The 12,785-nt window shown below is 47.8% G+C and overlaps 1 protein-coding gene across 2 annotated transcripts in view; it reads right to left on the bottom strand.

Moving 5' to 3' along the window:
• Window positions 1–12,144, bottom strand: part of GRK3 (G protein-coupled receptor kinase 3) — a 121,925-nt gene extending 109,781 nt beyond the window's left edge. The window contains exon 1 of one of the 2 annotated variants that reach the window (XM_061385192.1): window positions 11,948–12,144. In XM_061385192.1, coding sequence (XP_061241176.1) covers window positions 11,948–12,060 — 113 coding nt within the window. In that variant the 5' untranslated portion in view covers window positions 12,061–12,144. The remainder of the gene's footprint in view (window positions 1–11,947) is intronic. The other variant, XM_061385193.1, reaches the window with a different exon arrangement.
• Between the last annotated feature and the right edge of the window lie 641 nt (window positions 12,145–12,785).

Raw genomic sequence — 12,785 nt, 5'->3', positions numbered from 1 at the left:
AATTTAGAAGCTACCACTAACAAGATTCATCAATGTAACAAAAAAATCTTTAATGCATCTCAAGTACCCGACAAGTGTCTTCAAGCTGAGGATCCCCATTTACCTACTGACAGGCAGAGATGTGAATTTTAATTTTGCTTTTTGAAATAAGGGTGCATCGGAAATAAAGAAAATGTGTTCGGGGTTAAGAAAGTATCATGAACCCCTGACATGTAGCTATTCTGAATTTAAAAGTGTCATCACTAGTAATAAGTGTCCTATTATTTAACATGAAATTTATGACATCTCACTTTTTCAGGAAATATGCATATACTTCTGATTAACTCAACATCTCCGGTCAAAGGATATGTAACTACTGGAGCAGCATCTCATCAGATCCCAGCAGTTGACCTCCAGATTGAATGAAGACAACGAATTTCCAAACTGTGTTACTGAAGTCTGAAATTGACAATGTTCCTCTACCCAAACCCGAGAACCTTCTTTGTTTAGAAGATTCATGTGGCAGAAGGTAGTCTGTGGGTGTCCATTAAAACGCACAGAATTTGAACTGAGGCTCAACTGCGCCATTTGCTACCAAGGTGATCTTGAGCTGTTACCGTCACTCTGAACCTGGACTTTCTCCTCAAATGGGGATGCTGAGTATTGTGGAGCCGGTTCCCAGAATGCGGAAATAAGGGAAAAAGCTTGCCCTTGGAGAATGAAAATTTTAAATCAAGGCATAACACAAAGGGCAGAGAAATGCCCGAGGCTCCTCGGCTAGCAAGCCTTAGCTGCGGCTTCAGCAACTGTGCTATGACTCCAGTGGAGGCCTGGCACCAGTCAGAACAGGAAACGTGGAAGTGTGGACGGGGCGTCTCACCCTCAGGGTACTCACGGATTTCACACCCAGGGTAAAGCCACTCTGGAGAAACGACCTGGTCCCGGCTCCCGTGGCTGCCGAGCCAGGGGCCAGACCTTCTGAGCCCTCCGGCCACCGGCCTGTGCTGCCTGCGTCTGCACCACATCCACAGGGGCAGCCTTCCAGAGGGGACGCTCGGGTCACAGGGCCTTCGGCCAGCCAGGCTCCTTGACAGCCAGCGCTGAATATCAATCTGACACTCCAGCTACAGTGGAGCTTTTGAGATGAATCAACCAGGTGAGTCCGTGCATTTTGGGGCGGGGGAGGGGGAGCCTCTAGCTCATCAGATTCTCCAAGGGGTCTTTAAATAAGAACCACCGGCCTTGAAGAAGAGAAGGTGTTAGTTGGGCCCAACTCGGCTTATGGATGTGAACTTCACATCAGGAGGCAGAGAGAGACTCTGCGATGACAGAATCCAGTTTCTGAGTCTGCAGGCGGAAGACCACCCCTGGGACCACAGGAAAGACCCTGGTGTCTGAGGAGAGCACCAGCTGTCCCTCCAGACACAGTACCCTCCTCAATGTCTCCACGTGACATGTCTCAAGTAGTTGTCTTTTTCCTTTCTCAACTGTCTACCGACTACAGAGGACAACTTGAAAAGCTAACAAGAAAGATCCAATACATGTAAAACTGCAAAGCACTATACACAAGCATTAATGCAGGTTTTTTTTTTTTAATCTAAATTCAAATCTCTTGCATAAACGTGAAACAGATGAACAACAGACGTCATTGGGTTTAATAAGATAACGTGTTCAAACCTAACTGATAAGCCCAACAAGTAGATCTCCCATCAGGATCAGTGTAATTAATTCTAATCCGGTTCACACCCTAGTTTAGGAGAATGTCTCTTAAGAGTGGAGAAAGAATTTTATCAGGTTAGGACCACTGAGGCCCCTCAAAACTAGAGTCTGGCTTTTTCTACTGTTCTCTTGCCACCTACCCCATGCCAGAGAGTCGTGAGATACCCATAGGGCCAGAATGTTTACCTTAAAACTGTGATCTTACACAAAGGAGTATGCATCAGCTACTTCATCAGATCTTTCTGGCAGGACACAGCCAGAGAAAATAAGCTTCTCTTACAGAGTAACTTGGATTATTTTTTCTTAATAATTTGAAACGTCAATCCCCTGTCAAGCAAGACACTTTATTTAAAGGACGGAAACATGAAGGTGCTGCCCGGTTTTCCACATGGAATTAAACAATCAACCAAATGGTTAAACCTTAAGAAATCCCTGAATACAAAAGTCTCAACAGGTTTTTGATGGGTTTTTTTTTTTTGGGGGGGGGGCACTTCTCTGATGACTCAGATGGTAAAGAATCTGCCTGAAATGCAAGAGATTCGGGTTTGATCCCTGAGTCAGGACAATCCCCTGAAGAAGGAAATGGCAACCACTCCAGTATTCTTGCCTGGAGAATTCCATGGACAGAGGAGCCTGGCAGGCTATAGTATATAGGGTCGCAAAGAGTCAGACATGATTGAGCTACTACTAACACTTCGATTTCACTTTCTTCATTAACATAAGCATCCTCTCACCCTTTGCTTAGAAACTGCTATTGTGCAGTGAACACCTTTCTCTTCTAGCTCAATTCTAGAGGGGTGTTTTGATAAAATAATGTTTTCTTCCACGGCCACTGGCAACAAAAGAGAAGGCAGTGCTTCCAAAATGGAACACAACAAGGGAGCAGAGCCAACTCTCCATTCTATTCTGTACTCAGGGTTGCAGTGGCAAGATCCACCGTGTAATCCCTTTCCCACGCAGGGTGTCATTATAATAGGAGGAAAGAATCAGCATGTGTAGCTGAAAACAGCAAGGCCTTTTAAAGATGAAAGTCCCCTGACCTTTTCTATTAGGATGAGTTTCTTTCTACATGTGGTACAGATCCCCCACCCCACCACCAAAAGCCTCATATTTGGGAGACCTTCCTGCCAGTCCAGAAGTTAAGACATCTTGCTTCCACTGCAGGGGGCACAGGTTCGATCCCTAGTCGGAGAACTAAGATCCCACATGCTGCACGGAGAGGCCAAAAAATAGAAGAAGAAGAAAAAAAGCCCTGTATTTTTAAAAGAAGATCTATTGAAAATGTCACAGATGCCTTAAGACATTTTCATGATGCAAAATGAAAGCCTACAGTATTTAACAGCTGTGCAAATGCCTTCACATCTCAGTTCATTTTTAACTTAAATCTTTATCAAAAGCAATACAGATACAGAAGATGTAGAAGAAATGACCTGGAAATATCACCAGTCATCTTTCTAAATAAAGAGCAATGGACTGACCTAATGACACAAAATACAAACACTACGAACGTGTCATGCAAGAAAGTTTTCTGGCTGAAAATAAAGAAACTTGCTGCTTCCCCAGCTAACAGAGTTGTCAATTTTTGAACACATGAAACAAACATTCTCTAACCCTCAGGAGATGGATCTTTTCAGCTTAATGGAAGCTCAGTTTCTTCCTGAAATAGTTTAGCCTATGATTATCTGAGAAATAGACAATGCCAGGCACTCAGCACTGGTCAAAGGCAGTCACTGTCACAATACTTGGGGAGCCCACGCTTAGCTTCCAAACTCTGACCGTTTATGGAAACAACCGATCCCCTAACCAAACCAGTAAAATGAAATTTAAGAATCATTCACGGGACCAAAAATGTTCGCCCTGTAATGGAACTTTCAGGGGGACTCAATCATACACTTGATGTTGGATTTAACAGCTCTGCCATCACCGTATTTATTACAGTAATTTTGCAGATACCTTTTTTGTCTTCATAAATTTTAATACTCTACTCTGGTAGGTAATATTCAGACTGATGAGTGTAGATTACAGAGCAGCGGGCAGGCTTCAGCGTGACATGAGGAACAACTAAAGGCAATAAGTCAGTTCCCCACAGCAGCCACGGGGGCTGAGGTAGCTGCATTCAAGAGACTGAAGATCTACTACTTTGCAAATGAATTAAACTTGTTTTGCAGGATCACGAAAGGAGCGAGAGCGATCTGTGCACAGGATGAATTACAAGAGAGCTTTCCATTATACTTCAATTAAAAAAAAAATCCTATGAAAATAAAAGGGTGGGGGGAGCGGTGGGAGGGAGGCTCCCCAGAGGGAGAGGATGCATGTATGCATAGAGCTGATTCACGCTGTTGCAGAAACTAACACAACATTGTAAAGCAACAATCCTCCAATTAAAATATATATATCCCGTTGGGGGAGAAAAAGAGAGAAAGCGCTTTCTGACACATCTCTTCCAGAGATGCTCCCAGAGATGACCCTGGCTGGATGCTGGAGAGGGAGGTAGCCCTCCCAACGCAGGACTAGACTGGATGCCCTCCAAGATCTTTTCAAACAGGAGCTACGACAACGCTAGGTTATTAACACGTATCTGTGGATGTCTGAGGAAGACGAGAATGCATCACCTTATGCTCAACGCACTGAAGCCAGCTGCTTTCAGATTATGATTTTTGGTTCATTTTACTGACACAAAGACTTTCTGAGGATGTCAACTCTCTCAATTGCTAAATTATCTATTTTTTAAGAATGGCTCACTTATGAACTCTTAGGCACTGAAGCCAACATAGCCCAGAGCCTATTGGATGGATGGATGGAAGAAAACGGAGGGAAGAGAGGGAGAGAAGAAAAAAGGGAGAAGAAGGAAAGAAAGGAAAAGAACCAAGCAAGGCACAGTGAGCAGAAGGTTCTAGACAAACAGCACTGCCACAAACAGCTGGAGGAAGAACACTGAGGAGAAACCTGAGAAATTCACCTACTGGGGTCAACAACGCAACTTTCCAGAAGTCCTGCCTTCCAAGCCCAGCCGCTGTCCACAGTCTCCATGCAACATAGCCTTTATCCACTACCGTTTTGTACTTTTTTAAGGGTGTTATGTCTTGTCTTGTGTATAATCCCAACCACAACCACAGGGTGTAAATAAAGAAAAACTATCTTTTCACATTTCTTTCACTCTTCTTTCTCTTGCGTTCTCTGTGTTTGAAATGAATGTTCTCTCCTGCTCACAAATGTATGGATAGAAAATGCTCTAAAAAGACAGAGACTTGGGGGACAGTTTGTGATCAGAAAAGAACAGATATCATATTGCACAGATGGGGAAACTGCATACACTGATATTAAGTGACGTAAGAAGGGCCTGTGGCAAACTGCCAGTGGAATCAGGGCTGTACTTCCTAGTCTAGAACTTTCTCTCCTTGGACAATATGGCAGGTAGGAGGGAGGGCACAGGAAAATGAGGGCCCAGCGATAAGGACAGCTGGCCTTCGAGTTCACTGAGGATGAAGGTCTGGCCAGGCGACTTTCACATAATCAGTTTTTCCTGCTCTCGAAACCCTGGAAGAAGGAAATGGGAGCGAACAAGAGTACAAGTCCAAGGCTGGGCCAAGGCTGACTCTTACAAACCACCAGGCACAAAATAGATGAACTGCAAAAATATCTTCACTGTGTTCTCTAATGGGCTTTTTCTTTACTATCTTATAAAGTACCACAAATGTGCTTTGGCTTCACACTGAAGCTGAAGCACAGGTGACCCAAAAGATTTCCAAAATTAGGAGAAATATTTAGAGGAGAGGAGGAGCTTGCTGCAGTTCCGACCCATTGTTGTTCAGTCGCCCAGTCACATCCGACTCTTCTCAGCCCCATTCTGGACTGCAGCACACCAGCCTGGCCCTCACCATCTCCCGAAGTTTGCCCAAGTTCATGTCCGTCGCATTGGTGATGCCATCCAACCATCTGGTCTTCTGACACCCTCTTCTCCTTCAGACCCACACAGCAATCCAAAAAGGCCCCAGGGTTCTAAATTCTAATCGGTAATAAAACCAGGGGGCTTTCCTCATAGCTCAGTTGGTAAAAAATCCACCTGTGATGCAGGAGACCCCGGTTCAATTCCTGGGTCAGGAAGATCCCCTGGAGAAGGGATAGGCTACCCACTCCAGTGTTCTTGGGCTTCCCTGTGGCTCAGCTGGTAAAGAATCCACCTGCAATGCGGGAGACCTGGATTGGATCCCTGGCTTGGGAAGATCCCCTGGAGAAGGGAAAGGCCACCCACTCCAGTATTCTGGCCTGGAGAATTCCATGGACTATATCGTCCATGGGGTCCCAAGGAGTTGGATGCGACTGAGGGACTTGCACTTGCACTTTCTTTTCTTTCAGTAAAAACAGAGAAAGATAAAGAAGTGAAAAAGAGGAGAGGCAGCGGTGGCTCCGGATCACACAGCCTCATCAGCATGCAAATGACTTTGCAGGCAAATGACTTGACAGTAAGAAAGCCAGAGTTGCCAGGTTCATCGTTTCCACTTCCCCACCGCCCATGTCCAGAAAACAAGGACAGACCATCAGGCACAGAAAATGCATTTTCACCTACAGCTGTCTTCAAAGACAGTTTTCTAACAGAGGAAGATTATTTGAATGAGAAAGTGATTTTTATTGCAAATAAAGCCAAAAAGACAGTTTTGTTCCTTTTATCCTTTTCCCGGAAAAGGAAAAAAATTGGGGGCGGGGGAGGGGGGAGCAGGAGGGGGAGAGTGGGCAGCCTGGGCTGCCCTTTTCTCTAAATGATAACAGAGACAGAAATCCTGTTGGGCGGCCAGAGGGTGAGGCGGTCTATTATTATACAATTTCTCATTAACAGCAATGAGATCGCACTTCTCGTGTTAAACAGAACAGGCATTTAACCCCCCGAGCTCCTCCTGGGAAATAAGGCAGAAACTGCTTATTCACTTAGTCATAATTACCGATTTCTCAGGTCCCAGAGGAATAGCTGTTCTCTATCAGTCTCTGAGGATGGTCCTGACTTTCCAATGCTGCCCTGGCAGCTGGCTGAATCCGCACCCAGAAGCGTGAGATGGCAGAGCATGATGGAAAGCAGCCGGGCTCTGGGAAACGTGGGCTTGAATCCGGCTCCTGCCTCAGCCACGGTGAGCGGTCACCTGGGCTGGGTTCCTCAACCTCCCTGGGCACCTGCTTCTTCGGAAGACAGGGCCGATGCTGATCACCTGACAAGACTCTTGTGGGGAACACATGCCCTCAAGGTGCAAACTGCCCAGCAGCGGGGCGCTCTCGGTGAATGGTGGTTAGCACATCACTGCCTTGGGGAATTTAAGCTTCCCTCTCGCTTGACGGGGCTGCAGGGACCCCGGGTGTCCTCTCTGCTCTGGCCCATCTCTTACTCTGTTTGCCATCCACCTGCTGAAGACTGAAGCATCCCTTCTTTGAGCCTTGAAGACACTGGGTCCAAACAGATGTTTGCCGAAGCCCAATTTAGGGTACCGAGGAGGTTCTTTTAAGAGGCTGGCTCAAAACACATCGCTTCTAAGAGCTGGGACTGCCTGAACTCAAAGACATTAACTGGGCTCTTGACACAAGCCTTTTACAATGCTTGACTTGGGCAGATTCTGGGCCCCAAACTGAATGCAAGGGAACATCTATTTCTAAGAACTCCTGACTGCATGCAGCCCTTACCTCTTCAAGTCTCTGGCACAAATTAACTTTGACCAAGAATGAAGTAATAGCTGAAAGGTCAGAATAAATTACATTTGGAAAGTGTAGCTTAGAGAAAAAGCAGCACATACTGCTTCATACATAGAAATGCTCCTATCGACAATGATGAGCGCTTTTTTCCTGAAGGCTGTTTGTTCGTTCAACCCTGACTCTAGTTCAGAGCTGGCCATGCAGGCATAGAACACCCTCCAAGTCAAATGGAGAGGAATCTTTCAAATCATCCTCCAGTCACTCGCTGACTGGAGCTGGGAAATTACAGAACATATCCCATTCCACATCAGAAGAAAACGAAGCTATTTCTCAAGACCAAGCACCTACAATAACTTTAAAAGCAGATGGGTGCACAGTACCATATTACTATGTATATTATGGCTAGGCAGCTTTTTAAGGGGGATACTTTAAAAATTACTGTAAAACACTGAGCAGGCATACTGTAATCCGTGAAAACAGAATAGTAAAGGCCACTCTGTGCTACCTGTCCAAGGTTAAAAAGAATCTTCTGGCATTGCACATGAAGTCCACATCTTTCTCAACTCCCTGTGTATTTCCTACTAGACTGTGTTGTAGTTTTGTTGCTCAGTTGCTAAGTCATGTCTCTTTGCGACCCCATGAAGTACAGCACACCAGGCTTCCCTGTCCTTCACTATCTCCCAGAGTTTGCTCAAACTCACGTCCATTGAGTAGGGGATGCTATCCAACCAAATTATCCTCTGTCACTCCCTTCTCCTCTTGCCCTCAATCTTTCCCAGGATCAGGGTCTTTTCCTAGTCAGTTGGCTCTTGTAAGCCCCTTGAAGCAAGAGCTGTCAGGCCAGGCCTTGCTTGGCTCAGGAAAACAGCTCTACAACCGTGCACTGAATTCATGGAGTAAACAGTACCACAAACCTTCTTCAGGACAGTCAAAAATGTTTCTAGAAAATTACAAAGGCTCTTTAAAAGGCTTTCAGGCTTTCCCGTGACTTGGAAAGGACAAGTTTTGTGATGGATGAGCCTGAATTTTCAATGTCCACTGAACAGAAATAAAACTCTGGAAGAGAGATCGATTTTGTGACTGAACCTCTTGCAAGAATGTGTCAACTCAAGTCAACTGAATCCTGCTGTTCAGAAAAGATTATGAGAGTAACGAGACCAGAGGAAAAGCTGCCCCGACTCTACAGGGCTTAAGGTGCTGACCCTTTGCAGGCCTTGGTTTCTGAATTAGTCCCTATTAAATGTTTCTTCCCTAACATGGCATAGAACAACTGGCACACACATCTGAAGGTGCGTGTTTTCAACTGGGCACACACAGAGCGTCCATGGGTCACAGCTGCCTGTCACCAATAGACCCCATTATCACCACATTAGCGCAACAAATGTTTCAGTAAACTAAAGCAGTAGTATAATTTGAACAAGCAGGCAGCTTTTACAGGATTTACACTCATTGGTTCATTAACTGAATAACGTGTCAGCCTAACAAAATGGTTGCCTCTTTGCCATCTCTGAGAAGTAAAATCTCCCCTGGGCAGAATGTTCCATTTTCTGAGACTCTCCCATAATAGGCAGGGGACTGCACACTCCTCATTTCATTGAAATTAGCTGGATATTGCTTTGTTCTGTTGTCTCTCTGTGCAAAACTGTAGGAAACAGTGAAGTAAGTGAAATAAGGAAGCACACAAAATGCTACAGTGGCTTCAAATAGTTAGCTGGAAAAAAGAGTCACTGGGGATACACCAATGGCGAGGTTTATGCTTCCCATTTAGAAACTGAACATACAAAGCTAAACGTCTCGCTCAGGAATGCCAGCGGCTGGTGACCACGCAGCTTTCCTCAAAATGAAGCTGAAATAGAAACTTATCAGAGAACATCTGACCTGTATCCTTCACCAAAGAGTGAAATCACACTAGTCTTTTGAGTCATGATGCTGAGGCATTTTCACATGAAATTTACTTTCTTACCAGCTCTAGAAATCCCCCAACCTCCCACCCCATCCCCAAATCAAGCAGGTGAGCCACCAACTTGGAGAAAGATGTGAAGATGTTTTACCTGATGATCTCAACGTACAGAATCCTAGCTCAGCACAAGAAGTGGCAGTGACTATGTGAATGGTCACAGGAGAAAAGTAAAGCCAGTTGAGATAAATTCAAAACAAGTTAGAATCTCTGGAGAATGTTCCAATGGCCTGATTCAAAAGTCTACTTGAGAAAAAAAAAGAGAGAGAGAGAGAAACAGCAACAGAATAACAATTACTAAAGAGCTGCTTCCTAAAATTACTCTCCTGTTTCTATGTCTCAGTTCTAAAATGTCATGAGAAATCTGCTGGCCTGTCACTAATTCTGCCTTAAACAGAGCATTACCAAAGAATGTCACTGAAAACAAAAGCCTTCACACAAGGAAGTGGATACCCTAAGCACTAAGGATGTTCTCAGGAGGGACATTAAAAAAGCAGAAGTCACATTAAGTTCAAAACACCAAGAAAAACAAAATGAACACAAGTTCCTAATTTTAATAATAGTATATGTCACCCCTCCCCCCCACACAAAAAAAAAACTGTCCATGAGTTAAGATTTGTTGATTTTACATACAGATACTTTATATACTTAGGATTCCCTGTCCTTAAGGAAGAAAAAGAGGAAAAGAAAGTAAGCGTTATATATGACATTTATAGAAATGCAGGTTTTTTTGTTTTTTTTTTTTTTAATGAAATTCAGGTTTCACTCAGGGTTCCTGTTTTACTTAGCTTTCCATTTGCCAGAAATTTTAAACAGCACTGCTTGTCAGTGAGCTCCGGACACGTGAAAGTCCGGAACAGGAGCACTGTGTTCACGATGCTCCAAAGGGCTTCCACTCTTCCTGACATTTCCTGCCTGTTTCTGCTCATCAAAGTAGGTTCTCCCCTGCAAAACCCAGATGCAGGGGCTAAAAAGGACAGATCAGATCAGATCAGATCAGTCGTTCAGTCGTGTACGACTCTTTGTGACCCCATGAATCGCAGCACACCAGGCCTCCCTGTCCATCACCAACTCCCGGAATTCACTCAGACTCACGTCCATCGAGTCAGTGATGCCATCCAGCCATCTCATCCTCTGTCAAGCGAGCCAAAAACATTCAGGAAGCAGACCTTCATGTACACAATCTGACTTTTCACAACAAACAGCACACAGGGACTGATATTTTCTATATCGTGGGGCTCAGGCTCCTGGACTTGTGAAAAATAATCTGATGATCACTCAGCATCACAAGAAAGATTTTTTTTTCCCCTTATGCCAAGGTAATATTTAAGCAATCTTAGACACAGAACGCATGAAGTGCTGATGCTTTCAAATGGAGAATGACTTTTAGTTTTCAGTAATATACAAAAATACATAGTTTTAAATTCACCGTTAAGAAGATGCCTCATTGTACCATCAATTCCACGAAGAGCTATAAGCGTCAAGGAGCTACGTTTGCTGTACCACTCCTGATGGTGCTATTTAGGAAGGAAGCTAAGGGCGGGGTGGGGAGAATCCAACTCCAATCCTCTGATACACTATCTGAAACTCACTATTAATCTGATAAATGACCTTTTCTGGGGTAATGCCAATGATAGGTAATGCCAATTATATGAACTAATCAAGTCTTTCATTACTTCACCAATAATAAATCATTTCTGAAGCAAAAAAAAATTATAACTTGGTATGGACCTCACCAAGACCCTTGCCAATTCAATCGGGTTCTTGGCTGGTAATTTAAACAAAATTTCTGCCTGAAATCACCCATTCAACATGCGTTTTGAAGTGATTCCCATGTCAACCTTTTAATGAAGTGCCGCCAGTGGGACCTGTCACCACGTACCAAAGAGAAAATCAAGTGGGTCAGAATTCACTACTTGCTGCCAGGTGGACCTTAAAAGGGGGAGCGAGCATGGAAAACGGCAATTTAAGTGCCCGGGGCAAAAAAAAAAAAAAAAAGGCAACTCGCCTGCACTCCCCAACTAAGGCGCCCAGAGGGAGCTGAGGAGAGGACGGAGTTGTAAAGGGGCACAGCCGCAGGAACTATGTAAGGAACTATGTAAGGATGGAGCGCAAGGGAAAGACAGGCAGCACCGGGCAGAAGGACGGACGGGGCAGGCGGGGGACCGTATGTGGGGGCGGGAGGGGAGGAGGGGGGTGACACAGATGCGGCTGGAAGGACAGCGATGGGGCAGGAGGGGAGCACAGCAATTAAAACAGGGAGGACCCCTGGGACGGGGCTGGCCCGAGAGAAAGGGATGGGGCAGGAAGCGGAGCGGGGACGGGGCTTGGTCCAGCGAAGTCACACCGCAGCCGGACAACCCCTCACAGGGGCGCTCGCTGCTCGCCGGCCGCCGCGCCGGGCACTCCGGGCGCTCCCTCCCGGAGTCCCCCCCTCAACAGCCCTCCGAAGCCCCATTGCAGAGACGGGCACGGCGAGGCCGGCCCCTCGGCGCCCGCTCCCCGCAGCGCCGGCCCGGGGGTCAGAGGCGGACTGAGCGCCCGACCCTCCCGGACGCAGGGGGTCGCTGGCGGCCGCGCGGGGGGCGGCGGCGGCGCCCGGGCGCGGGGAGCCGGTACCTGGGCTCGGGCAGGACGATCTTCTTGCTGGCGCGGGCGGCCGGGGTCGCCTTGCTCTTCTCCATCGCCATCAGGTAGCTGACATCGGCCAGCACGGCCTCCAGGTCCGCCATGTTGGCGAGCGGCGGCGGCGGCGGCGGCGGCTCCTCAGGACCCGGACGGGACGCGCTCCCGCCGCCGCCGCCCGCCGCGCCCCGACGTTGGGGGGGCCGCCCCGGGGCAGCCCCCCCGGCCCGCCCCGCGCGCGCCCCCGCTCAGCGTCCCGCGCGCGCCGGCGCGCGCCCGCCCCGCCCCCCGCGCGCGCCGCCGCCCCCGCCCCCGCCCCTTCCGCGGGGGTCGGCGGGGAGCGCGCGCGCCCTGCGGCCAGTTCCCCTGGGCGCCCGAGCCCAGCGGCCCCGCTTGTCGCCGGCTGACCCGCTCCCTGTGGGCACCGTCCCGCCCTCCCCTCGGGGTGGCCACGGGGGACTTCCTCTACTCCTCCTCCTCCTGCTCCTCCTCCTGCTCCCGACTTCCCGCCCGCAGCTCCAGGCGCTCTCACGCCGCCCTCTCTGCCCCCCTGGGAACCCCTGCAAGCTGAGGGCGCCCAGGACCCGATGCCCAGCATGCCCGCCGCCCCTCCCCCGGGACCCCTGCGAGCCGAGGGCGCCCAGGGCCCGATGCCCAGCACCCAGTGGACAACGAGGAGGTCCCTGTTCCCCGGACACGGCGGTTCTCAAACTGGACAGAACCCATCAGCATCCTCTAGAGGGTCTGGGGTGGCTCCAGAGATGCGCGAGCCCCACTTGTTCATGCAGGTGACGTGGAAGCCTCGGTCCAGGTCGGCTTTGAACAGCCCCCG

This window comes from Bos javanicus, chromosome 17 (genome assembly GCF_032452875.1).
Source record: "Bos javanicus breed banteng chromosome 17, ARS-OSU_banteng_1.0, whole genome shotgun sequence".
Lineage (NCBI taxonomy): Eukaryota > Metazoa > Chordata > Mammalia > Artiodactyla > Bovidae > Bos > Bos javanicus.
The sequence above is the reverse complement of the archived record's forward strand: the minus strand, read 5'-3'. Positions and strand labels throughout refer to the sequence as shown.